Here is a 27,605-nt window from a genome sequence, read left to right as displayed (position 1 = left end):
AGGAGAGGGCACCGATGGCCTTATTCATTCACTGCTATGCACATCGACTAAATTTAGTACTGACTCAAGGAGCCTCAAATCTTAAAGAATGCAAGGTCTTCTTTGCCAACCTCAATGGCCTTGCAGCATTTTTCTCACGATCCCCTAAGCGCACGCAACTGCTGGATGACATCTGCAAGCGTCGTCTTCCTAAGGTTGCACCAACGAGGTGGCAATATACATCTAGATTGGTCAATGCAGTCTTTGAAAAGAGAGTTGCCCTAAAGGAGCTGTTTAACCACTTACTGGAACATCATGATGACCATGACGGGGATACTGTGCTTATGGCTGATGGATTTAATGCACGTTTGGATGATTTTGAGTTTTGTTTTTTGCTTGAAACATTCAATGGGATTTTTAATTATTCGGATGTGCTTTTTGGAATTCTACAGAAACAAACTTTGGATGTACAATTCTGCCTGACAAGGGTGAACGAGTTTTGTGACACAATTGAGCGAGAGAGGTGCAGGTTCAGTCAAATCTACGATGACACAGCGCGCATCTCAAGTTCACCCAACGCACGCAGAGGCCCAGCACAAGGAGACCCTCGCACATACTATCAACAACTCCACAGCAATATTCTGGACAACATTCTTTGCCAGATACGAAACAGGTTTCAAGACCACGAAAAATTAATGTTTCTCTCCCTCCTGGACCCCCGGCACTTTCAGACCTACCGGAAAAAATTCCCGCAAACAGCCTTCTCCAGCTTAACAGAGAGTCACGGAACACTGTTCGACCTATCCAAGCTAAAAACAGAACTGACTGTAATGTATGCTATGACTGATTTTGAAGGGAAAAGTCCCTCTGATCTCCTTGATTTCCTTAAGCAGAAAAATCTGAATGAGGACATGGGGCAACTTTACACATTGGCATGTGTGACAGTGACTATCCCTGTGTCCACGGCTTCTGTCGAGCGGTCATTCTCGGCCTTAAAGCGAATCAAAACGTATTCCAGAAATGCTACTGGACAGACTCGGCTTTCAGCATTAGCCTCCATGTCGATAGAAAAGGACTTATTTGTGGAACTAAAATGCACAGATAGACTGTACAACAGAGTCATTGAAGTCTTCTTGAGGAAAGAAAGGAGGAAGGATTTTGTGTTCAAATAATCAGTCTTTGGTGAGTAGGCATACAATGCATGTTATTTTTTATTAAATGTGTATGTATGTTTCGCATTTTATTTCGTTAATATTAAATACCCTATATATTAACAAAATATAATGGCAAATAGCCTATGTTGCAAATTATTTGTTTTCTTTCTTTTATTTTCAGTGAATAGTTATGTGTCTTTATCATCACGGTGAAACTGCTTTGGGTGCGACAATGCGCTGTTTAGTGAACACACTGTATTTATTTTTTGGGGGACTTAAAGCTCAAAGTTTGTGGACCAGAAATGGATAGAAGAAGAATATTAATATAACTCTGTTGCACTCGACTATGTTCTTGCCTATTAGTTGAACTGTACTGTATTGTACTCTTCCCCTGCAATTCTCTGAATAAAAATGTCAATTTCAAGGTGACGCAACGCCTGGTTATACTGCGTTTCTGTAATAAGAGGTGGATTAATTCGGGTGGGACTGTGTAGGACCTCACTGAAGGCCCAGGCCCCAGGCCCACGGCACGCTACTGCTTAAAACAAATAACCAAACCGAAAACTGCAGATATTACTAGTGCCTCCCCCGCGATCAAACCGCCATTAAAAAATATATAAACGCAGCCTAACGTGAACATTGACAGCTGCCTTCGGTCTCTGGTGGTGCAGGATTACTGAGATATAAAATTAACGGATGCTTCTGGGAGTCAGCCATGTTAACAGACGTCTAAATATAGGGATAGTTAAAGGACTCATTCAAAGATATTTATAACTAATCCCTTTCTCGCTGTCTTCTATGTCAAGGCGGTCCGCAAACAAACGTTTAAGTGCATGCCGCCACCTACTGTGCGGGAATGTAGGCACAGAGCAAGAGCTAGGTATTCTTCTTTGGGTTTTATGGCGAACTACACTCAAAAGGTGAAGTGTCGCCCTCAACTGGACTGGGGGTAAAAGAAATGACTAAATAAATACTCTAGCCAATGAGAGGGCAGATATGTGTGAGAACAACAAGCAGACTCCATTATAAAATTGTTTTTCTCCAAGTTTCCGAAATGCCACTTATCAGTAAATTCGTATCGACATAAACATGATGAAACTTCAATTCGATCAAATTAAACATTGTAGCAAATTAGAAATTTCATTTTATGTTTTTTTATTTATTTTTATGTAACCTTTATTTAACTGTTGACCAAATTCGACATTCTTTCATTGACCTCCATTAAAAAAAAATCCCCAATTCCACGGGTTAACACTGTATTTTTGCACTGACAGACTTTAGAGCGGAGTCAAGCCTCTTGCTTCCTCGCTGGTTATATCCAAGATGAGGTTATCTCTGTGCTTCTTAACTAGTGGGCTGGTCCAGCAAATTCTTTGTAACATATTCACTTCACAAACCCATCAGATTTTTCTTGGACATTTGATGATGTAGAACAGTGAAACACATTTCTTTAACAATATATATTTTTAAACCAAAAACAAAAGCCTCAAGAGTTCTAAGAAATGTTCAAAGCCAAAACATTATGGTCATGACAAAACATTATGGTCATGACAAAACCGATAAGACTTTTTTTAATGACACCGGTAGGCGGCTCCTGGTTCTGGTCTGGTTCTCTCTGGGGTGGTGATGATAATGTATCCAGCTTTTCAACAGCAGTGTCCACATGTATCTCTCCTAGAGGCTTCTACCAGTGCCCCCCTCCTCCACTACCTTTCCCTTTACTCCCTGTCTTCTCCTCTTCCTCCAGGTCAAAGTCAGAATCACTCTCATTCTGACGCTCCTCCTCCTCCTCAGGGTCATAGTTCCACTGTCGCCTGCTCCTCCGCTCTCCCACCTCCACTCCCTCCCCACTCTCCCCTTGGTGATAGCGTGTGACGAGGTTCTTGAGGCTGACGTTGTGGTTAAAGCTCTTGACGCAGCACTGGCATTTGAAGGGCTTCACCCCAGTGTGGACGTGCAGGTAAGACTTCAGCTGGCTGGCCTGGGCAAAGGGACGCTGGCACACCTGACACCTAGCAGGAGCAAAACGTAATGGAAAACACTAACACTTTGCAGTCCACTTTCAGCTGATAATACAAACAAACAAAACAGACATTTCAGAGGGAGATGTGTTCAGTATCAAACTAACAGAGAATGCAGTATAAAACACCTACCTGAAAGATTTGTTGTCACTGTAGCTCAGCTCGTGCCTCTCAAGCTTGCTAAGTTGGGGAAATTCCTTGTAGCACGTGTTACAAATGTCTCTTGGACTCATGCTCTCTGAGATGGTGGTTCCGTTTCAAGATGTTGTAAAATCCCAAGGGGCATTTGGAGCACCTATAGTGCAACTTTTTGACCCGATTGTCATCCTTCTCGTGGGTCCGCTTGTCTTCCCTGGCCTTGAATGGCTTGAGGCAGAACTTACAGTAGACATGCTCTTGATGGTGAAGCCTCTGGTGATGCTTAAGGCCAGCTTCATCCACACAGCGCTTCCCACAGACAGAACAGCGGAACAGCTTGAACTTGTTCACACTGATGCCCCACACTGAGTAACGTTGAGATGAGGATGCCACAGTCAGGACAGAGAGGCCGTGAACGTTTGGAGTGCTCTCGACGGACGTGCTCCTCATAACTGTCGAGGTCGTGGAACCGCATGCAGAGTTTGTCAAACCCAACAGGCTCCTCAGGGCTGGCCATCACACACACAGCTTCTTGTGTCGGCGTGGAGTGTAGGCCCGCTCACGCGCCGTCTCTCACTCACTCACACACAGAATCTAAAGTCACCTCCGGCTCCACTGAGGGTTCCCACTCAGCATTAGCCTGCCGCTCCTCTCTGCTGGGCAGTCCCTTCATCTGCCTGTCTCTCATCTCCTTTCTCCTCCTCTAGGTACAGAGCCCTTTCCTCCCTGTTGGGTGCAGTGTCTGCATCACTGTACTGTAGATCCTCAGTCACCTCAGTCACCAGAGAGCCAGTCAGCTCCAGTTCCCCCTTCTCAAACACCATGGCAGCCAACAGCTTCTTCTCTTCCTCGCTATAGGAGGCAACACTTCTAGTCTCCTGCTTCACAGACCTGTTCCCCTCCATCCTCAGGGAACAGCTGTCGTCTACGTCTCTGTATTCACACGGCAGGACCACTGACACTTCACTCACCTAATCAAAGGAAAACAGAGATCAGTGTTATTGGCTACATGATGAAGTGTGTTTGATTCATATGCATGCTGAAACCTATCTCATACAGCAGCATCATAACCTGTTCTCCGTGGTTCAACTCATCTGAGCTTCTGGGCTGAATGTTCACGCACTGGTCCTCCTCAATGGACGGACAACATTCTTCAGTGGCACTGCTGCCATCTGGCCTATCAACAGTGACTGTGTTAATACCCTCCCCTGACCAACCATGATGTCTGTCCTCCATGGCTCCCTCTTAACACAATAATAAAGAATTAGAAAACATGTCTGTTTATATGGCTTGCCTACATGTCGTGCATAGAATGCCCACTGATGGGACATAACTTTTAATCTTACTGCTTGACAGTTCCATTCTCTCATAATAGTCCCCGGGAAAAATGTTCTGAGCATACTAGTAACTTTCTGAGGTCGTCAGTCAGAGTATTGGCGTCAATGTTCATGGCAACTAGCCATAGTCTCAATCGGTCCGGATCTCTCAATGGAAGTTGGTGAAACATATCTGACCCAGTCCTTGTGTTTGTTATGGCAAGTTTTTACATTACACTCACGAACCGTATTGGAACAGGCGATGGGGTCCGTCGATGTAACCCAAGTCTCAGCACACTTAGCTAGCTCGCTGACTTACTTGCTAACGTTCTTCAGTGGTACCGTTGCTGTCTGGCCAATCAACAGTGACGGTTTTAAACCCCTCTCCTGAACAACCATGCTGTCTGTCCTTCATGGCTCCGTCTTGTCGACCTATGTGTTTACATACATAATAAAGTAGAAAACATATGTCCATTTATATAACATAGCCCAAATATTTTCTATGGCTTACAGCTAGCCAACTAAATTTCAGTAGCAAGCGACATTTCATACCAGCTAGCTACAACAGAGATACTGGAGGATTGGAATTTCCATACCGTCTTTGCTACAAAGACACATAAACAGGAAGTGAGGCACAAGTCCGTTCCAGAAATGTGATTCCCAGGCAACCAAATAAATTAAAGTTCCTAGCTGCAACCTAGGTTAAAAATAATGACTTATTTTCAACCTAGGCTGCAAACTAGCCCTGCAAGTCTTGTGGTGGCCAACAGGGCTTAATAGCAGAGATATTTATTAGGAGGGCCGCAGAGCTATAGGGGTGGTGGGGACCTTACTTGTCTGAGTGAGTGAGAGAGCGCTACCCTTTAAAAACTCATTAATTCTTTATTTGATAAAATAATGTTATGGGAAACACTGTTCATTATGTTTACATGCTTAGTGAGCTTTTGCATTGTTAATGAATCACCCAGTGTTTATCTCAATAGTGTGTGTGTCATCTTTAGAGGTAAGAAGACAGGAACATATAAAATATAGAATATTACCCTTGTTTATCATCATATATCTACAAATAAAATAGACTGAGCGTAATTTAAAACAACGTTTTATTAAATCATACATTCAACATCCCAAAAGTGCATAGGGGTTGATATCAAATAAACTCCACATTTTAAAAGTCAAGAAAGTTCAATCTAAGGAGAAAAAATGAATAATTTTCCTAGTGCAGTAGCTTCTCATAACCTATGGCTTGTAGCTGAATGAGATACAGCTCTCCTCATAATAACCTATTCTAGTCACACCCTGGATACGACTTCATCATCATATTAGTATTTGCTGATGATCTCCTTAGCAAGTGCGATGTAAGCTGTCATGGCATCCTCCTTGGACATACCTATAAAATAAGAACACAAATACAACATTTACATTTTTTATTTAACCAGGAAAAGCCCATTGAGACCCAGAGTCTCTTTTTCAAGGGAGACCTGGCCAAGAAGGCAGGAACAATCAATACATTACAGAATTAAAACATAAAACAACATGATCCAGCCTAAAAAGAGTCTCCCATCAATATTTTAAGTTCATTCAGTGGCATTAACATATCTAGATGAAGCATGGATTGTAGACTATTCCATGCATCTGGTGCACAAGAAGAGAAGGCAGTCTTGCCTAATACTGTGAATGTCCTGGGGACTTTAAGTAGCAACCACCTAGCAGACCGGGTATGGCAACTGCTAGTGGTGAAGGAGACCAGACTACAGAGGTAAAGAGGGAGTTTACCCAAAAGGGCTTTGTAGATGAACACATACAAATGGATCTTTATGCGCATATAAAGTGAGGTCCAACCCACCATCTGGTACAATGTGCAATGGTGGGTGAGTGACTTGGCATTTGTAATAAAGCGCAAGGATGCATGATAAACAGAGTCCAGTCTCTGTAAGACAGAGGAGGTTGTATGCATATACAACAAGTCACCATAATCAATTACAGAAAGAAAAGTGGCCTGAACAAGCTTCTTTCTATCCAGAAGTGGGAAGCAAGCCTTATTACTAAGATAAAAACCCAATTTCAATTTAAGCTTTGTCACAAGATTATCAACATTAACTTTAAAGGACAACTTGTCATCCAACCAAATACCTAGGTATTTGTAGGATGACACTTTTTCAATGGATAAGCCACCAGATGTGACAATGCTAACATTCTCTGGCAGAGTTCTAGCTCTGGTAAAAGTCATGAATTTAGTTTTTTGTATATTCAAGACCAGTTTGAGGCCATAAAGGGAGGCCTGCAGTGACCAAAAAGCAGTCTGGAGCTCTTCAACAGCCTGAACCAGAGAAGGAGCACATGAATATATAACTGTATCATCACTAGGGATTCATAGACCTTGGCCAGGATAGGGAGTTTAGACATAGGACGACAGTTATTAGCATCTGAGGGATCTCCACCCTTTAGCAGTGGGAGGACATAAGCTGATTTCCAAATGCTGGGTATGGAATTGATCAAGAGACTCAAGTTGAAAATGTGAGCCACAGGTTCAGTAATAATACCAGCTTCTATCTTTAAGGGGTAGGGGTCCAGGTTGTCTGGACCTGCACTGTTTAGTGTCTATAGCCTTTAGTGCTTTATAGACGTCAGTATAAGAAACAGGCTCAAAGTTAAAATGGTTCACATGAGGGCCTATATCATAGTTGACTGTAACAGACCTTACATTAGAGGCCTGGGCCCCACCATTATCAAAAACTGACCCAGCAGATATGAAGTGCTTCTTAAAAACCCCTACATTAAATTGTCAGGAAGGCCAGAGGATACATTAGAACCTGACACTGATTTGATTAGCTTCCAGAACTTGGTAGGGTTGTTTAGGTTCTTTGTGACTGCATTTAAATAGTAATCTGATTTGGACTTCCTGATCAATCCTGTGCATTTGTTTCTTAGCGCTCTGAAGTAGGTCCAGTCAACAGGAGCATTTGTATGTCTAGCTTGAGCCCAAGAGATATTTCTCTTTCTAATTAATTCTGCCAAGTTATCTGAAAACCAGGGATTGTCCATTCCACTGATTCTACATTTCTTCACAGGGGCATGCTTATCACAAATCGACACAAATTTCATATAAAAATATTCCCAGGCAGTGTCAACATCGGGAATCAGATTTACTGTCAATATTATGGTACAGATCATGTAAGAACGCTTGCTCATCAAACTGTCTAAAATGTCTTTTAAAAATATAACGGGGTTTGGTCACTTTTGTATTTCTAACAAGCAATTGCACAGTGATCACTGACATCATTACAGAATATTCCAGTCGATGTGTATTTGGGAGGGGTATTCGTTAGAATAATGTTCAATAGCGTTGATTTGTTAGGTGCTCTGGGATTCGGTCTTGTAGGCGCATTAATTAATTGAGCGAGATTCAGAGAGTCATACTGTTCTTTAAAAGAGTCGGATACAGATGTAAGCATGTCCCAGTTCAAATATTCTAAAATAATGAATTCAGAGTCATTTAGCTTGTGCAGGACATCAGAAAGAGCGTTAAGTGCGTCTCCCGAAGCCGGTCTGTAGCAGCCGACTACAGTTATGTGGGAGTCCTTGTACATGTTCACTTTAACCGCAAGCAATTTAAAATGTTTGGCTTTGGTAATCGAGATAATTTCAGAGGTGTTAAACTCGGATTTCACATAAATTGAAACCCCTCCTACTTTACTAATCTGATCGTTCTAAAAACCGTGTACCCATCAATAGAAATCGAGTTATTTGACACAGATTTCTTTAGCCAAGTTTCTGATAAAACCATTACGTCTATTTGTCGTTTTGGCCCATATTCTAATCATGTCTATTTAAAAATATATATTATTCTGACATTAACATGCAAGAGGCCAAAACCTGCTCTGTTTTAAAATCATAGGGACTCGGTAAAGATTGCATGGTATCTACAGGCCCAGGGTTTGGTCGCACATTACCAGAGATCATTAATAAAAGCACAACAATATATCTCAGTTGCCCAATACGTGAGGACAATATTGTCAATATAACGAACTGAGTCTTTCGACACAGAAAAAAAGTAATTCAATAGTTTGAGATTTGGGAAGTATGCCATCAAGTCTAGGTCCAGTTGCGTTGAGAGTGGTACAAATGTAATTGCAGAGATACCAAGTTCCAAGTGGTTTTGAAAGGATGGTCTCGTCGGAGTGTTTGCAAATTGTAGGGCATAAAGCGAAGATAATTCACTCACCCATTGATCATTCAGCCTATTTAATCCAGGATGGCATTGAGTAAAGAGCAGGCACAGTAACAGATACATAATGCCGGTTTTAGAGGTATTTCAGCACAGGTGTGCAACGACCAGTAGACGTTGTGTATTACAAGGTAGATTTTCCCACCGTCCACGGTGCATCAGGTTTTCCAATCCGATAACCGCTTCTCCGCTCCTAGTCTTCAATGCGCACCTGCGCTCGCGTAGCAGGCCTTGCGCGCAGACAGACGCTCCTGACACGGCGAGCTCCAACTCCAGAAAGGTGTAATAAAAAATAAAGGCCTTCTCAATCCGAAATCGTTGTATAAGCAAATTAGAGACTGAGATATAAAAATAATAGTTGTTATATACAGCATCCACCTTCACGTAAAAAGTAGTTGCTTCTGTAAACAGGACCAGGGTCATTAAAAGATAAAAACGCTTAAAACTCTGCACTCAAGGATCACATATACAAACGGACAGACTGATTGGCTACCATCTTGGATTCTGTAAGTCTGGTAACATACATTCAAATTAGAGCAACATCATCACTCGCACACGCACCAGTGTACATTATATTATTTTCAATTAAACGTGTTGGTGAATGGTGATTGCAGCCTTCAATGCCAAGTACAATCTCTAGATGGGGGTTATCATTACCCCTTACTGTAGAATTCTGTTCACTAAATGTTCATCACTGGATTAGAATGTTCCAAAGACTGAAACAAAGGTAGAGGATGGAGGACTAGTGTGGAGGCGATTCCTTTTTTACATTCTGAGAGAAGACAAAATCTTTTTATTTTACCTTTCCTAGAATCCCAGGCCTCCCACTTGACTTTTCCCTTCATGTCTAACATGCCTGGTTTGTCTGTGGAGAACAAGAGAGGACAGTATTTAGGACATCAGTGGTGACTGGTAAAAAAAATTAAGAGAACTTCAGAGGAACCAGACCAGATTTAAGGTTAGGCTTTATGTTCTATTGGCCTACCAATACTAGTGTGGGTATCTGATTTGGCCATTTTGGAAAGCAGTTTTCTGATATCTGGGAGATGAGTGCCCTATCTACCCAGAATTTGCTAAAATAATTGTTATTCTCTCCATATAATTGTAATGGTCGTTTCACTTGTGTATGTTCTGTACAATTATGTATTTCAATTAGCATGTTTTAAATGGCACAAAGAAAATACCGTACCAATGTTGATGTCTCCAAATATGGCCTGCTTATACAGACCATACATGTCCAGCAGCTCCTGGTCTGAAGGTCTGGACTTCACCTTCTTCACATCATCTGCTACTCGCTCAAACTCTGCCTGCACGGAGAGATGGAAGAATGGAGGGAAAGGGACAGATGGGAAAACAATACAGCACAGAAACTCCAGAATGTAACCTAATCTACAGCCTATTACTGCCCACTACTGAGCAGCCAAACAGTGGGTCCTTATTCCATTTAGAGCTGTGGATGCCAATTTGTTTGCATGAATAATCTACTTTACACAGATCTCCAATCAACAAAAAAAAAACAGCAAGGCTAAATGGGACAATGGGCACATGCATCTAATCAGAAAGGAAACCCCCAAACTAATTTCTGTTCCACATGCAGTTTTAATAAAACAAAAATAATTTTTGGTTGTACATTCATTCAATCTGACTACAGTGTAATGTTAAGTTGGCCCAAAACCAACCCGAAGAAAGTTGACACTGTAAGATCATCTGGTTGTTTCAACTTTCTTCTGATTGGTTTTAACTTTCAACTTTCATCTGGTTGGTTTTGGGCCAACTTACACTGTAGTAAGATCAAATGAATGTACAACCAAAATAAAAAAGGGATGTACAGTGCATTCGGAAAGTATTCAGACCCCTTCACTTTTTCCACATTTTGTTACGTTGCAGCCTTATTCTAAAATGGATTAAATAATTTCACCCTCATCAATCTACACACAATACCCCATATAGACAAAGTGAAAACAGGTTTTTAGACATTTTTGCACATTTATAAAAAATTAAAAACAGATATCACATTTACATCAGTATTCAGACCCTTTACTCAGACACCTGTATTTATTTATTTTATATTTATTTAACTAGGCAAGTTAAGAACAAATTCTTATTTACATTGGCGGCCTACCCCAGCCAAAACAGGAAGACGCTGGTCCAATCGTGCGCCGCCCTATGGGACTCCCAATCACAGCCAGTTGTGATACAACCTAGAATCGAACCAGGGTCTGTAGTGACGCCTCTAGCACTGAGATGCAGGGAGCCCCTGTATATTGGACCTGTGACTCTAGGTTTTTAATACAATCAGTTGGTTAGATTTATTTCCCCCGTTACTGAAATAGTTGTTCCTGTTCAAATGGTTAAGGTCTTTTTTTTAATCAAGTTTCCAACCCTGACAGTCATTCTGAATGTAGGTTGCGGGTGAATAAAAATTCCAACTGTTGGATATCTTAACTCTGGCTGGATTACAATAAGAACTACACATCACTTTGCAAGCCACCATAATGTGACTTGCAGGCCTAATGTGGCCTGTAAACCAGGAGTTTCTTAACACCACTGTGTTAGGGTAAAACGAGGCCATCAAAGTAAGGCCTTATGATATGTGTAATGTATTGTCAAGTTTAATATATATATATATATTTTTTTTTTACCCCTTTTTTCTCTCCAATTTCGTGGTATCCAAATGGTAGTAGTTACAGTCTTGTCTCATCGCTGCAACTCCCGTATGGACTCGGGAGAGGCGAAGGTCGAGAGCCATGCGTCCTCCGAAACACAACCCAACCAAGCCGCACTGCTTCTTGACACAATGCCCATCCAACCCGGAAGCCAGCCGCACCAATGTGTCGGAGGAAACACCGTACACCTAGCGACCTGGTCAGCTTGCACTGCGCCCGGCCCGCCACAGGAGTCGCTAGTGCGCGATGAGACAAGGATATCCCTGCCGGCCAAACCCCCCCTAACCCGGACGACGCTGGGCCAATTGTGCGCCGCCCCATGGGCCTCCCGGTCGCGGCCGGCTGGTCAAGTTTAATTTTAATGATAACATTCAGCTAGGTACTTATTTGGTGAAAGCCACAGGCCTTTAAAATGAAATAATTCAACAACTATGTCTCTGTCACTAACAAATGTAGTCATGGGTGGTAACTCTACCATTCCCTCAAAAACAAAAGGCACCATGTGAAATATGCAAATTAGGCTTTAAACCCAAAACAGTGTAACAGTGTTTTTGTTTAACACTAACAGGAGTTAACTCTTGATCAACACTAGTGTTGAACAGAAATAACACAGAGTTCATTATCCCATAGTGTTACATTTGAGTAACAATGACAAGTTTAATGCAGTGTTCATTTTTTACACGTTCGGAGTGTTACATTTAAGTGTTATAAAAAAAAGTACTTTTTACACTCTGTAGTGTGGGTCCATATGTACTCTGAGATGGTGATAAAATTAACTCTTTAAGTGTTGATTTAACGCTGCAAAATGTGTTGTGGCAACACAGTCTCACATTCAATTCGCGCATATATGTACAAAATGTATTTCAGCAGATTTCGTGCGTTTTTGTGCGTTTTCGTCTGGCTTAATTCGTGAGAAAAGACACGAATTTATGTGCTTCTTAATTCGTGCGAAAAGACACAAATTTAACCAGTAGGCTACACAAGCCTTTGCAACAACCATATAGACGCGATAATTTGTATTTCATTTTTGTTCTTCTTAATGGCTAATTCAACGTCATGAATATACAGAAATGTTGTCTTTGTTTAACCATGTTTTAAAATGTGTCGTTGTATGCCTATATGTACTGTTTTAGACTTGCTGAACAGAATTTTTGAGAAAAGACGCACATTTACGTGCGACTTAATTCGTGGGAAATATTGTTTTATTAATGCCAATGCTGTTTTCTGTGCTTGATTTCGCTTAATACTTTGGATACTGGTGCACTTGTAATCAGAACGCCTTTTTGTCATGTAGGCAACCATACACGATTTTCTTCATAACCCATTTCATATTTCGTGGAGCCTAAATTACACAATTTTCTTCATAATGCATGTATTACATGTTAATGTAAAATAATGAATTATGTTGGCTTACACTTATGGCCTTTCCAAGGCCTTTCCATACCTTAAGGGAACATTTTAGCACTCGCCATATGGTTAGTGAGAAACGCCACATTGCAAATGTACGGTCCCTTACTAGACGTCCGGCGACGTCTCTAAAATTCGCGGACAGCGTCGGGCCGTGCGCGGGGGAGAGATCTTTCAGGAAGTCATCAAACGAAATCTCTCGGACGTTCGGTTTCCGTTTTATAAAAATAACAAATTTTGATCATTTTTCCGCAGTCTCGGAAATTCCCACCAGAGGGAAAATAAATAATATTGCAAATGCACAAGCACATTGCAAATGCATGTGGCCTTTTCTCCTAAACTGAAAATATTTCGAAGACGTAATGGACAGTTGGCCCCGAACAAGATGGCGTCGAGGCCTCAACGCTTTTTGAGTTATGGCCATTTTTATGGGATTAAAGGTCAAAAACGCAAAGTAGGGTGCTAATTTGACCGCTTCACGTCAAAGTACATAAGCATACGGTGTCAGGAAAAAAAGAACCAGCCATTTATCTATCGTAATTTAAGAGAAATCGTACATTGACAAATTGGTAATGTTCACAAAAAGGAGTTAAAAAAAAAAAAAGTTACAGATCCAGTTGCAGTGTGTTCAGACGAACATTTTTTAAGTGGGTCTTGAAGCTCTGCCAGAATTCTGTGATTTTATGTGATTTTATGAAATAACACACACTCATTTAACCCTCTGTAAATAAGTCAGTTCTTAACATAAAGACTTAAAACTCAATATTATATAAGAGCCTACCCCAAGGAGGATATGTGTTCACTTTCAGCTTCCTATGTCAACCGAAAGTACCTTCAAATGGTGCCATAGGGTCAGTTTCGAAGGGTTAAAAAGGTCAGATCTGCCTCCCGGGTGGCGCAGTGGTCTAGGGCACTGCATCGCAGTGCTAGCTGCGCCACCAGAGTCTCTGGGTTCGCGCCCAGGCTCTGTCGCAGCCGGCCGCGACCGGGAGGTCCATGGGGCGACGCACAATTGGCCTAGCGTCGTCCGGGTTAGGGAGGGTTTGGCCGGTAGGGATATCCTTGTCTCATCGCGCTCCAGCGACTCCTGTGGCGTGCCAGGCGCAGTGCGCGCTAGCCAAGGGGGCCAGGTGCACGGTGTTTCCTCCGACACATTGGTGCGGCTGGCTTCCGGGTTGGAGGCGCGCTGTGTTAAGAAGCAGTGCGGCTTGGTTGGGTTGTGCTTCGGAGGACGCGTGGCTTTCGACCTTCGTCTCTCCTGAGCCCGTACGGGAGTTGTAGCGATGAGACAAGATAGTAATTACTAGCGATTGGATACCACGAAGAAAAGGGGATAAAAGGATGGAGTGAAAAAGTACGGTGCTTAAAGACACACAAAGCCTGCAATGGCATTACCATTATCTCCAGGCCGTGCCGAGTTCAACGAGATGCCCCGCTTGACCGTAGCTCGCTCGGTCTGAGTGCAGCGACAGGGACAAGAAGAAGAACCCAAATGACCCTTTGACCTCAATTTCATATTTTTTTGCTTTTGGGAAACAGAGAGAGAACCGTTAAGGTTAGAAGCACAATTTGACCTCAGGGACGTTCCTAAGGTCCTCCCGATCTGTGCAAGCCTAACATTGACCGTGTGGCATTAACCCTTAACAGTTAAAAGAAGGTGTTTACATCAAACAGTTTACAATGACATCTCACCCCATAGGAACACATTGCCTGCACCCCTAAATTCAACCTGAAGCCTATGTGGGTTATGAATGTCTTATGAACCTGTCTTCAATGACAATCCATCAAGCCACTATGAGGTCTACTGGTGTTGATTCTAAGCTTCCTGGAGCAACCGGAAGTGATAAAATCACCCTAAAAGTGTTTTGCCATACCCAACCAGCAGTTTGTGATATATATAGTGCATTCAACCCTGTGTAAATCAGTCAGTTCTTAACGTATAGACTTAAAACTCAGGATTCTGTAAAAGCATACCCCGATCAGGATATGTATTTACTTATAGCTTCCTGTGCCAACCGGAAGTGCCTTAAAATGGGGTCATAGGTGCTGTTTCGAAGGTTTAAAAAAGTCAGATCTTTCCAAAACTTTAAATGTGTGAATCGGTCAACCCTCATGAACTGTAAATCAGTAATTTCTCTAAACAGATGTCAAAGAAAAGCTCTCTCTCACACACACACACACACACACACACACACACACACACACACACACACACACACACACACACACACACACACACACACACACAGCAAGGATGGAGTGAAAAAGTATGGTGATTAAAGACACACAGAGCCTTACATGCTTTTAGGGGGGATCCAGACTTCCATACCCGCTCTGGGAGCACTATACTACCGCCCCAAATCAATGGGTGCTGGCCTGAGTGATTTATGGAGGTTTTCAAAAAATATTCTATGTTTTTTCTGCTGGAAAATGTTTTATGTTTTTTCTTCTCGAGTCAATGGCCTGAGTGATTTATGGAGGTTTTCAAAAAATATTCTAAGTCCAAACTTTTCGTGCACCTGGTATTTTTTTGGGGTTACCAGGCGTCATTTTTCAAAACGGTTGAAATTGCTTTTAGGGGGCATCCAGAGTGTCACATGACCGGATGAGGTAACTATTCTTGTTCTTCTTGTAACTTTCCGGTAGGCTAGAAGCTTTCCGGTGTTTTGCTGCTCGACACAGGTCGACGCAGGTATTGCACTTGATTTATCGTTATCGTAACCGTAGGTGCAGCCAAGTGGAAATACGAAAGCTTTCTGGCTATTTCGTACTGACGGTAATTTGAACACAAGAACGTTTCTAGTGAAAAGGTGCTTACACTCAGAGCCATGTATTTACACTCAGCCACCCTAGCCTTATTACGAGTTAACGTTTTGGTAATTTTGGTTGGCCAACAAAATGTAAGACTACAATGACTGCATACGTTTCCCCAAATGTTATACGAAAAAAAAACGTTTTGTTATTGATGGACAATGGCAAGGCTGCCATTGTATTTTCAGTTACATTCTGGTCAATAAAAATGGTTTACACGTTTATTTTTTAAGAAATACATGGAACTACAACCGAATAAAACACCATTAACCATCATGCATTGCTTACATTCATTCTATACTGAAAAGTCTGTTCAGAAAAATCGAAAACAGTACATATAGGCATAAAACCACAATGTTTTAATAGGGATTAAAAAAAGACTATATATATATATATATATATATATATATATATTGTAACGACCCGGTATTGTGTTCTGTGTTTGTGGGTGTGTTATGGTTCTCATGGCTACTAGCGGGGGTTAAATATGTCAGGACAGATGGAAAGGTTGGGGGGGTATGATGGGTAATCCCGCGGGATTTGGAAATGCATAAATAGGGATTACTGTATCATCTTTCTTTCTCTTCTGTTCGGGACCTTGATCTGTTCATATGAGAGTGACCCTTAACTCGACTTGGTTTAAATGTGTACGTTCGGTATTTAGCGGCGTGGGCTGTGGCCTGAACAATAGCCCAGTTTAGGAATAAACCTGTGTTCTGACCCGCACACCTAGAGTCCGTCTCTTTTCCTTTTATGACCCAGCCGGGTCATTACATTGGTGTCAGAAGTGCTTTCGAACTACGGGATCGAGACTAGGCGAGTTAGCTGTTCAGTATAGGCCGGGTTGGCTTTAGCGTGACTCGCATCGACGGTCATGATGCCTGGGGCGAGGCGGAAAATTAAGGAAGAGTCGGACAAAGTGTCCGTTGTGGGCTCGAGGGTACCCGGTCGGGAGGGTCAGGCGGCGACTGCCGTAGAAGAGCTGGAGAGCCACATGGCGGAAGTTAAATTGTCAGTCAGCAAGATGGCAGAACTGGCGTGTTTTCCTTCACACCGCTCGAGAGCAGACGTCACGGCGACGGGGATATCGACGTCACCGGGTGCGGAAATGGCTGGGCCTGCTTATGTAAACAGAGATGGCAGCGACCTATTGCCATTAGCCACGGTAGCGGCTAAACTACCAAAGTTCAATGGACAAGGTAAATGGGAAGTTTTTTTCACTCAATTCGAGTTGTTGGCTAGAGCCGGGATGTGGTCTGACGAGACGAAAGCGTTACAGCTTGCCCTGAGCCTGGCGGAGGAGGCGTCGGAATGCCTGCTAACGCTAGCCCCGGACGATAGGGGCGACTACGGTGCGCTAGTGGAGGCATTGGGGGGCCGTTTCGGCAGCGACGCGCAGCCCAACATGCTGCGGATTGAACTGTGTAACAAAAAGAGACTTCAGGGGGAATCATTAAAGGCGTTGGCAAGTGGTATTCTGAGCCTGACCAGGCGGGCTTATGCAACTATGCCGATTGGGGTGCAAGACGAGCTGGCACGGGACAGTTTTATTAGAGCGCTCTCTTCCACCGAACTGGGTAAGCATGTTCAGATGGCGGACCCACCATCTCTGCGGGCTGCAGTGGAGATAGCCAGGAAGAGGGAGCTGATCTGGGGTGAGGGAGTGAGAGTGGAAGTCGCCAGTCAACCAGAGGTGAGAGCAGCGGTGGCTGGGGTGCCAGGGGTCACAAAACCAGAGTGGGTTGACGAGTTGGGCGGGCTAGTCAAGACTGCTTCGCTTGTCATGGAGAGGGGCTCCAGGCAACGTCGCAGTGTCAGCTCAACTCCTATTGTCTGCTGGGGTTGTGGCCAACCTGGCCACATTCAGCGGGAGTGTGGCAGATTCCCCCGTCACCAGGGAAACGACAACGGGTTCTCGCGCAGGGGGCAGCGCGGGCCCACCCCCCCGCCCCCGAACCCACTGTAAGCAAAGGAGGTACCCAGCAGCGCAGACAAGAGGGTGGGGACCTGCTCCCCCAGGGTGTAGCTGCCGCCGTGTTTCCTAGTCCGGTAGTTGTGGTGGGACGTACCACCGTTGGGGACTTCTGCAATGTCATCGTCAAGGTAGAGGGGGTGGAATGTTTGGCCCTGGTCGACACGGGCTCTACAGTAACCCTGGTGAGACCAGACATACTACCTGTTGGGGTGCGGGTGGAGCCGACCCTTGTCCAGCTACGGACTGTCACGGGGGAGCTAGCCCCCATGTTAGGGAAGTGTCAGCTATCTGTGACTGTGGGGGGGAGAACTGTGGGGTGTCCGGTGTGGGTAGCAGCGGTGCAGGACCCCTGTATACTGGGAATGGACTTTTTGAAAAACTGTGGGGCTCAGTTGGACTTAGCGTCGGGCACTTTGAGGCTGTCGGGGGGGCCCACAGTGGGAATGTCGCCTTCGGGAGGGCCAGCAGGGGGCAGGACTGTCCCTCCGTCTTCCTCCAAGCTTGCAGAAACTCCACCGGTCATCCCGGCTGCTCCCTTGGTCGTTGTGCCATCCCAGCAGCTGTCTCCGGCGGCGACGGCCTTCACTCCCCATCATGGTGCAAGCACAGGCAGCCCAGTAGCCCAAAACACACTGGCTCCTTCACCCCATCAGCCCGACGGGGGGAAGGAGGAAGCTATCGACGCCGTCGAGGCTGTGTGGCTGAAGAACTGTCAGGGTCTGGATGAGGGACAACAGAGACAGTTAAAGCAGCTGCTGTTGGACTTTAAAGATAGCTTCGCTTGGGGGGAAGATGAGGTAGGACAAACGCACCTAGTTCAGCACGAAATAGACACTGGGGACGCCCGACCCATTAAAATCCGGCCCCGTCGTATTCCCCTTGCCAGGAGGGAAGCAGCAGACACAGCTATTGTTGACATGTTGCGGGCTGATTTCATTGAGCCATCATATAGCCCATGGTCCGCGCCGGTCGTCATGGTGCCTAAGAAAGGGGGTAAACTTAGGTTTTGTGTTGACTACAGGGGCCTAAATTCTGTCACCACTAAAGACTCTTATCCCCTACCGAGGATTGATGAGTCGCTAGACCACGTGAGAGGGTCCTCGTGGTTCTCCTCCCTTGATCTGCGCAGTGGCTACTGGCAGGTGCCCCTCTCGCCAGGGGCACGTGAAAAAACGGCCTTCTCCACAGATAGGGGCCATTGGCAGTTCAAGGTGCTGTGCTTCGGGCTCTGTAATGCTCCTGCCACCTTTGAGAGGCTCATGGACAGAGTGCTGGCGGGGGTTCCGAGAGACGAGTGTGTTGTGTACCTAGACGACATATTGGTGCACGGCACATCGTTTGAGGGGGCACTGGGGGCAATTAGGCGAGTGTTGGAGAGGATCTCGGGGGCGGGGCTAAAATTACATCCGGGAAAGTGCCATTTCATGCAAAGGGAGGTGGCGTTCCTGGGGCATCAGCTGGGTGGTGAGGGCATCAGCACGATGCCAGACAAAGTAGAGGCTGTGAGGGGGTGGCCAGTTCCAGGGGGGAAAAAAGAGGTTAAGAGCTTCCTGGGGCTGGCATCCTACTATCGTAGGTTTGTGAAGGGGTTTGCGGGGGTAGCGGCTCCTTTGAACCACCTTCTCAAGGAGGACACTGTTTTTCAGTGGACCGAAGAGCACCAGCGGGCGTTTGAGGCCCTCAAACGTGCCCTGATGGAGGCTCCTGTCCTGGCCTCACCAGACCCGAACCGTCCGTTCATCCTGGACACCGACGCAAGCAATGAGGGTTTGGGGGCTGTGCTGGCTCAGCGTGGGCCTGATGGGGAACACGTAGTAGCTTATTACAGCAGAACTTTTGATAAGGCTGAAAAACGCTACTGCGTGACAAGGAGAGAGCTTTTGGCTGTCGTGGCAGCAGTACGCCATTTCAAGTACTACCTGGGGGGCCTGCCGTTTGTGGTCCGGACGGATCACTCCGCCCTGCAGTGGCTTCTCTCCTTCAAGGAGCCAGAGGGTCAGATTGCCCGCTGGCTGGAGGAGCTGCAACCCTACGACTTCCAGGTGGAGCACAGAGCCGGCCTTCGCCACAGCAATGCAGACGCCTTGTCCCGCCGCCCGTGTGCTGAGGATGGCTGTGGGTACTGCGCCAAACGGGTGGAGCGAGAGAGAGAACTGTGCAGGGAGGAGGGAGTCACCGCCACGGTGAGTCAGCTGAGTGTGACAGAGTGCCGGGAGCTTGAGGCTGTGGACGTTGGGGAGTGGAGGCGTCGCCAGGAGGAGGACGCAGAGCTGCGTCCTGTGCTGCGGTGGGTGGAAGAGAGAAGACGACCGCCGTGGGGGGAAGTAGCCCCTCTATCACCAGTCACCAAAGGACTGTGGGCTAAATTCACAGTCCTTAGAGTGGCTGAGGGAGTGCTCCAGAGGGGGTGGAAAAAGCCAGCGACTGGAGAAATTACGTGGCAGGTAGTGGTGCCCAAAAGGCTGCAGGGGAGCGTGTTACAGCAGCTTCATGGGGGAGTAGGCGCAGGGCATTTTGGGGTATCCAAAACGTTAAAGCGCGTGCGTAAAGGTTTCTATTGGGCCAGGCACAGGAGGGATGTTGAGGACTTTTGTAGGCAGTGCGACGAGTGTGCTGCTAAAAAAGGACCTCCAGGTCAGTCACACGCCCTCCTACAACAATTCCCAGTAGGGGAGCCCATGGAGAGACTGGGGGTAGACATAGTTGGGCCGTTTCCAACCACAGACAGCGGTAACAGGTGGATTCTAACCGCTATGGACTACTTCACCAAGTGGCCGGAGGCTTACGCTCTCCCAGACCAGGAGGCGGTGACAGTAGCTGATGCGTTGGTGGGGGGAATAATCAGTCGGTTTGGGGTGCCACAGTCTATTCACAGCGACCAGGGGAGAAACTTCGAGTCACGGGTGTTCTCAGAGTTGTGTAGACGGTTAGGCGCGGAGAAGACGCGCACTACTCCGCTTCACCCCCAGAGTGATGGGCTGGTGGAAAGATTTAACAGAACATTAGCACAGCAGCTGGCCATCGTTACCTCAAAACACCAGAGAGATTGGGACACCCACTTACCGTTTATTCTTATGGCGTGTAGGTCGGCTGTTCAAGAATCGACTGCGTGCTCCCCAGCACTACTAATGTTAGGTCGTGAGTTGCGCACCCCAGCCGAACTGACGTTTGGCCACCCTCCTGATAATGACGACGGGGTTTTGCCTGGCCCGAACTATGTGTGTCGTCTGCAGAACCGGTTAGAAGCGGCTCACACCTTCGCAAGAGAGCAACTCGAGAACGCAGGGGTGCGCCAAAAGCGCCACTACGACTCGCGCGCTAGGGGGAGGCACTTTGGAGCGGGAGAATGTGTGTGGCTTCACAACCCCACGCGCAAGAAGGGGCGGTGCCCAAAGCTGGACAGTGCATGGGTGGGGCCGTGTCTGGTGATAGAGAGAGTGGGGGAGGTGACGTACCGGGTGGAGGTCCCCCCACGGAGCAGGAAGGTGGTGGTCCACCGGGATCGATTGGCACCCTACAGAGGGAGGAAAACGGTAGGGAATGGGAGTGAGGGCTCTGATGTGAGCCCACGGGAACAGTCTAACGAGGAGACTCTAGCGCAACCTGAGCCTGGGGAGGGGGCTGCTTCTTCAGAGGGCGCTGGAAATGACATTGGGGCAGAGGAGTGTTCTGGGGGTTCACCGCTGAGAGTCACGGGGAGGCCCAAGAGACTGATGCGACCTCCGGGTCGTTTTAAGGATTTTGTTGTGTAACCCTAGGGGCTAGGGTTTAGAAAGGGGGGGGGCTATGTAACGACCCGGTATTGTGTTCTGTGTTTGTGGGTGTGTTATGGTTCTCATGGCTACTAGCGGGGGTTAAATATGTCAGGACAGATGGAAAGGTTGGGGGGGGTATGATGGGAAATGCATAAATAGGGATTACTGTATCATCTTTCTTTCTCTTCTGTTCGGGACCTTGATCTGTTCATATGAGAGTGACCCTTAACTCGACTTGGTTTAAATGTGTACGTTCGGTATTTAGCGGCGTGGGCTGTGGCCTGAACAATAGCCCAGTTTAGGAATAAACCTGTGTTCTGACCCGCACACCTAGAGTCCGTCTCTTTTCCTTTTATGACCCAGCCGGGTCATTACAATATATATAACCTCTTATGGTTATATGGTTAAAAAAAGACAAAATATCTATATATTCATAACGTAAAATAAATAAATACAGGCGATCGCGTCTATGGTTGTTGCAACGGCTTGTGTGTCGCCTACTGGTTAAATTCGTGTCTTTTCGCACGAATTAAGTAGCACAGAAATTAGTGTATTTTCAAACGAATTGAACCACCCCAAAAATGCACAAAAACGCACGAAATCTGCTGAAATACATTTTGTACATATATGCGCGAATTGAATGTGAGGCTGGGCTGGTTGTGTACATAGTGGGAGCAGCACAGAAACAACATTATTGCTTAATTATAATAAGTAGTACATGCAATGTTTAATTCTAATAGGTTACAGTAGCCTAGCTATTATTGGTTTTGGAAGCGTGACAGCACTGCATACTTAGTCTGTAGAAACATTAATATTTGATCTCAAGGGCCTCTGTTGATGACGACAGCTGGTATCCAATACACCTCAGCATCCTTGCGCATAATCCCGAGATGGCTAGCAAATCAAGCTCTACATTTCATACGCATTAAAAACAATACACAGGCATGACTCAGTAAATAGAGAACATAACGGTAAACGTAGTCTATATGTGTATGTACAAGCCTACCTACCACCAGCTACCACATCAGTCGACCAATCGCATCTCTTATAAAAACGTAGGCCTAACCCCGTTATCTAGATCGACTCATCACTTAGATAGAAAATGTGTACGCCAAGTGTGCAGGGAAAACATAGCCTACCTGAAGAGACATCTCGCAAAGTTCAACTCCGTAGGCTACTGTAGGTAGTATTAGCCCAACGTGTCCTCTCGGCTGTGTGAATAGCTCTGACTGCAGCTGTAACAGACTGGGAGTTTACAGTAAATATCGGTCAATGCCTCGGGACTCGGGACCGCAGTGGGGTGGATAGACAGCTGATTGGCTGACCAAACATACTGAGACGCGGCGCGTAAAGGACGCTAAAATAAAATAAGATTTCAAATGGACACGCATCAATGCAAGTCAATATTGGATTTTTCCGGTTTCATGACCAAATCATACTGCATAAAATTGATTGTGTAGCTCAATGAATATTCTAATATAGGGACAATTCACTTGGATTGAATTTGTGGCATGTTTAGCATTTGGAGGCAGTGTTAGGTAAACAAATATATATTTTGTAATTTGGATGTAGAAACAGTGATTGATGGAGGATGAGATATGGTAGGCTACCATCCCACTGGAGCTCAGCTGGACTCCACTCAGTTTTAATTCAGCAGTCTGTGGTTCTTCTGATTCAGAACTCTGTGCATCTGAGGGTCTGATTCAGGAGACTGAAGGCTTGGTAGCATCCAGTGGTTCTGATGGGTCATATGGTTTGTAGCTTGAGTTATTACATAGCTTTGGTTTTTCTTAGTAAATTGTCAATATAATATTAGAAGATTGTTTGGTGGCCTTTTGCTCGCGGCCAAATAGATTATCTCTATGCGCGTTTGAGGGGCGTGGCTCTGTTGAAACGTCATCAACCGCAGACATACAATATGGCTGCGCCCATGGACACAGCACATTAGTTGTGTGCACTGACCTACAACTGCTTTTTTTATTGTTATAATTGAGGTAAAAACCCGACGGCTGTGGGTATATAAGTAACTATGGCAGTTTGTCAGCTCGATATGTTTAATTTAGGTTTGTTTGCTAACTTGTTAAAACTACTCGCTATATCTATGCTGGGAAATGTGTCTGTCGCTGAATAACTAGTTAGCCAGCTAGCTAGCTAAGTGATGTGTAGTAGTGATTGAGGGGAAACATTGTTACAGGGCAAACTTACTACCTTTACATACAGGTTAGAGGACCACAGTACAGAGCCCTTATTTTACTTTATCTGACGATGTAATCTGATTCCAGATCTACCCTCATAGCCAAAGGCTGTAGTGATACGTTTTGTTTTTTTCGTGTTAGTTTTTATGGCAAAGGTTGTACTGTGCGAACAGGGTTTAAGCCCCACCCCAGCATCATCCCTCAATCACTACTGTGAATTAACATTCAAGGAGTCTACCCCACAGAACTAGAACAATAGAATATATTATATTTATATGCTACCCTGCTGGTAAATGTGATAACATATGGGAGTTGAGTCAGCAGTTCATGTGAATTCCTCCTGTCTTCACTCCAGATAAAGATGGCCACTCCAGGCAAAGTGTCGAAAAAGGAGCGGAAGAAGCAGATCCCAGCTAAGACTTCCCTGAACTCCCCCTACAGACTGCAATGGAGCCTGCTGCAGAGTGATGATGTACACTTCATCCTGGACACTCTGAAGAGCAAACTGTCAGCAACTGGCCTGGAAAAGAAAGAGGTGAAAGGGTTTCGACAGTGGGGGAAAAAGAGAAATAAGAACCCACCTACAGGACATGACTCGGTAGCTGAGCCCCCACAGATACTCCTCGACACTGTAACACCGGAACGTCCTGTTAAACCCAGAGAGCAAGGCTGGACTGATGTAGCTGCTAGGAGGCAGCTGGCCATCGGCATCAACGAGGTCACCAAGGCTCTGGAGAGGAACCAGCTCCGGCTGGTGCTCGTGTGTAAGTCGGTCAAACCGCCACACATGACGAGCCACCTGATAGCGCTGTGCCGGACGCGGGGCGTGGCGGCATGCCAGGTGCCGCGTCTCAGTGAGTGTGTGGCGGGACTGCTGGGGCTGAAGTGTGTCCTGGCACTGGGATTCAGACAAGGGGACAGGACGTTCTCCGACACTGTGGAAGCCATTATACCCAGAGTGCCTGCTCTGCAGGTTGCCTGGATACCAAGCACTCCCAGTGAAACAGGTGCAACATTTGAGGGGCAGGAGGAAGAGGGAACAGCTGAGGGGCAAATGGAGGTGGGAAAGGGAGAGGAGACAAGAGGCCAAAAACGGAAAATTGAAGACATTTCTCTAGATGTTACAGAATGTTCATCCTGCGTACTTCAGCCTCTTAAAGTGAAAAAGATTATCCCGAACCCCTCTAAAATACGGAAACCAAAGACTAAGAAAAAGTAGAAGCAATTTATGTACAAAAGATGACATGAAACGGTAGTGTAGGCAGCCCTGGATGCTGATTGGAGGTGGAGGTCTCTGCTGCCAATCTGGAGGAAACACTCCCAAAATCCCATGGAGGACTTAAATGAAATAAATTAGACAGCACACTCAGATGTATCTTTTAAAGTCTAGATGAGTTTATTCCATCATGCTGGTATAGCTTGCGTGAGTATTTGAAACATATTCGGTATTTGGATGAGAGGTCCTGTCTAAACGCTGCTGGTTCTAATTCCTCATTTCTTTTACAGCCTGCCAAGGAGTTCAATAAAAATACTGTTTTTCAGTTAGAGAAAGGTGTGTCATTTCAAAACTACACATTTTGATAGTATATATATTTTTAAAAAACATCTTAAATAAGGCAAGGACTTTGGGTGCTCTCACTAGGGTTATCTGCATTGTATCAAAAACTGTCTCATGCTCAAATTCAAACAAGTTGAAGTATACATCCACAACAGACCCAACACCCTGGGACTAATAAACACATGGCTGACTCAGATTCACGGTTTTGGGGATCAGTTCTATTTCAGCCATCTTTATTTGGATGCCCAGTGTTCTGTGCCATTGACATAGGTCGTCTTCCCTTGCTCAGACGTTGCGAGCCACGTCATTGGCTGTGCCGTCGGGCACCAGATTGCTATAACATGGTTAGCTGATACGCAAAATACCTATCCAGGCATTGTAAGATCTGGCATGTATCAGCACCGTCTGAGCAGAGGAACCTGACCATTACCTTGGTTTGGGCACAGCCCCAGATGCAGACCACGTTCACAGAGCCACACCTCAGAAACACTAACAGCAAGTAACTCCCCACGAGGGCAGCGTAAGAATGAGAACTATACACCTGCTCTTTCCATGACAAACTGACTTGGTGAAAGCTATGATCCCTTATTGATGTAACTTGTAAATCAGCTTCAATCAGTGTAGATGGTGAGGAGACAGGTTAAAGACAGTTTTAAGCCTTGAGACATGGATTGCGTATGTGTGCCATTCAGAGGGTGAATGGGCAAGACAAAAGATTTAACTTTGAACAGGGTATGGTAGTAGGTGCCAGGGGCACCGGTTTAAGTGTCAGGAACTGCAACGCTGCTGGGTTTTTCTCTCAACAGTTTCCCGTGTGTATCAAGAATGGTCCCCTACCCAAAGGACATCCAGCCAACTTGACAACTGTGGGAAGCATTGGAGTCAACATGGGCCAGCATCCCTGTGGACCGCTTTTGACACCTTGTAGAGTCCATGTCCCGACGATTGAGGCTGTTCTGAGGGCGAAAGGGGCTGCAACTCAATATTAGGAAGGTGTTCCTAATGTTTTCTACATTGTATTTTCCCCCATGTACACAATCAACTCAGTTTCTCATTGACAGGGACACTTGTATATCTAACTGTAGTAACCATGACGACATCAGCAAACAGAACAGCTGTTTTCTCTCATCACAGGTTCCTTCATGTGCTGGATCATACACACAGCGCTGCCTGATACTCCAACCCAGTACCTTTATTTATAGGTGAAGATGCCGGTTTGATTAAGGGGTTTTAACAAATACTGACAGACATGGGAGGAATGGTGACAGAACACACAACATATAAGCACAATCCTAAATATCAGAATTGTGCCCGGGGAAAAACATTGGGACCTTTTTTTAAATAATGTTAGCTGCACAAACACACTTTTTTTTAAACTATTACAGTTTTAAAATGATAAAATTCCCATCCTGCATTTTATGTTTCTCAAACACTCAGATATTGAAAAACCTAAACACACAAAACAGAAATAATCGATATATAAAATGCACCTGGGGTTGTTAAGGAGCCTTTCCCTCAGTTAAGAACTTAAGATTTGTGCTTCAAATACATTCTTCCTCAAAAATCCCTAGAATCCCCCCCTAACCGTTCATAGGAACACCAAAGTCAATAACATCTACGCTAGTTGAATCTTTCCTCTCCCACCCCCCATATCCCACACTACAGGAATAAATATGTTCTGGCATTAAATGTACAAGTTACTACATTTCTGCACTGTTCAACAAACACAGTTACCAATGCACCTTTTTGAATAAAACAAGAAAAACATTTTGGATGCAAGTCTTCCTTCTCTTCATGTAGTGTGTGTGTACTGTACAAGAGTCTGTCTCAGGCAGAGCATGACTTCACATTCAGGATGTTGATGGTTAAAAAGAGTTCTCAGTTCCGGGTGAGCAGAGAGAATGTTCTCCATGATAAAAATGATCCAGGAGAGATGCTCAAAGTGATGCACACCTCCCGATCACTTTGATTGGTTGATTGTTGTCATTGTCTTCTTCTAGTTTGGGACTACCTGTGTATCCAGGTAGAGCGATGTTAGGGGTCAAAGAAGACCTTCGACCTCTGAGTGTGTAGCAGTCACAGACAGACTAGTTATTGAAGAACAAGGCCAACCTTGAAACAGAGCGACCGAGATAGAAACATAATTAGAATTATGACTGATTTCCCATTATGAAATCCTTCCACTATTTTCACAACACACCCAGGAATACACCCCACCTTGTTGACACACACACACACACACACACACGCCTCACCATGTCGGGGTCCATGGGGGGACATTTCCAGTTAAAAAGGTAATACTGCAGGTTGCCGTCTCCGATACCAAATTTGAGCTTCTCCAGAAACACCTTGTTCTCCATCAGGTCCAGAGCATTAAACACATCAAAGCCTTTCTGTGGGACAAA

General features: G+C 45.2%; 3 protein-coding genes and 1 pseudogene across 3 annotated transcripts; 1 reads left to right on the top strand and 3 right to left on the bottom strand.

Annotated features, from left to right (window-relative positions):
• Positions 1 to 2,332: 2,332 nt before the first annotated feature.
• LOC120047786 (zinc finger protein Gfi-1b-like) lies at positions 2,333 to 4,431 on the bottom strand. The gene is made up of 3 exons (XM_038993337.1): positions 4,364 to 4,431; positions 3,287 to 4,263; positions 2,333 to 3,145 (listed from the first exon to the last, which is right to left on the bottom strand). Exons 2-3 carry the CDS (start codon positions 3,385 to 3,387, stop codon positions 2,818 to 2,820), a joined length of 429 nt encoding a protein of 142 aa, XP_038849265.1. The 5' UTR covers positions 3,388 to 4,263; positions 4,364 to 4,431; the 3' UTR covers positions 2,333 to 2,817.
• Positions 4,432 to 5,692: 1,261 nt separating this feature from the next.
• Positions 5,693 to 22,674, bottom strand: LOC120048867 (acyl-CoA-binding domain-containing protein 7-like). Its single transcript, XM_038995164.1, has 4 exons — positions 22,587 to 22,674; positions 10,023 to 10,140; positions 9,636 to 9,698; positions 5,693 to 5,995 (listed from the first exon to the last, which is right to left on the bottom strand). Exons 1-4 carry the CDS (start codon positions 22,596 to 22,598, stop codon positions 5,928 to 5,930), a joined length of 261 nt encoding a protein of 86 aa, XP_038851092.1. The 5' UTR covers positions 22,599 to 22,674; the 3' UTR covers positions 5,693 to 5,927.
• A 1,329-nt stretch (positions 22,675 to 24,003) lies between these two features.
• On the top strand, positions 24,004 to 25,181 carry LOC120047785 (ribonuclease P protein subunit p38-like). Its single transcript, XM_038993336.1, has one exon. It carries the CDS (start codon positions 24,004 to 24,006, stop codon positions 24,859 to 24,861), a length of 858 nt encoding a protein of 285 aa, XP_038849264.1. The 3' UTR covers positions 24,862 to 25,181.
• A 2,015-nt stretch (positions 25,182 to 27,196) lies between these two features.
• LOC120047337 overlaps positions 27,197 to 27,605 on the bottom strand; it is an 80,581-nt pseudogene continuing 80,172 nt past the window's right edge.

This window comes from Salvelinus namaycush, chromosome 5 (genome assembly GCF_016432855.1).
Source record: "Salvelinus namaycush isolate Seneca chromosome 5, SaNama_1.0, whole genome shotgun sequence".
Taxonomy (NCBI): Eukaryota; Metazoa; Chordata; class Actinopteri; order Salmoniformes; family Salmonidae; genus Salvelinus; species Salvelinus namaycush.
The sequence above is the reverse complement of the archived record's forward strand: the minus strand, read 5'-3'. Positions and strand labels throughout refer to the sequence as shown.

Excerpts from the sequence above, each read along its gene's own strand:
- LOC120047786 (XM_038993337.1), bottom strand. The coding sequence starts at position 3,387 with ATGAGTCCAAGAGACATTTGTAACACGTGCTACAAGGAATTTCCCCAA. Across the intron at positions 3,146-3,286 it reads AGTGACAACAAATCTTTCAG|GTGTCAGGTGTGCCAGCGTC; the intron begins GTAGGTGTTTTA and ends TGCTCCTGCTAG.
- LOC120048867 (XM_038995164.1), bottom strand. Across the intron at positions 9,699-10,022 it reads ATTTGGAGACATCAACATTG|ACAAACCAGGCATGTTAGAC; the intron begins GTACGGTATTTT and ends TGTTCTCCACAG. Across the intron at positions 5,996-9,635 it reads GGCCTGGGATTCTAGGAAAG|GTATGTCCAAGGAGGATGCC; the intron begins GTAAAATAAAAA and ends CTTATTTTATAG.
- LOC120047785 (XM_038993336.1), top strand. The coding sequence starts at position 24,004 with ATGGCCACTCCAGGCAAAGTGTCGAAAAAGGAGCGGAAGAAGCAGATC.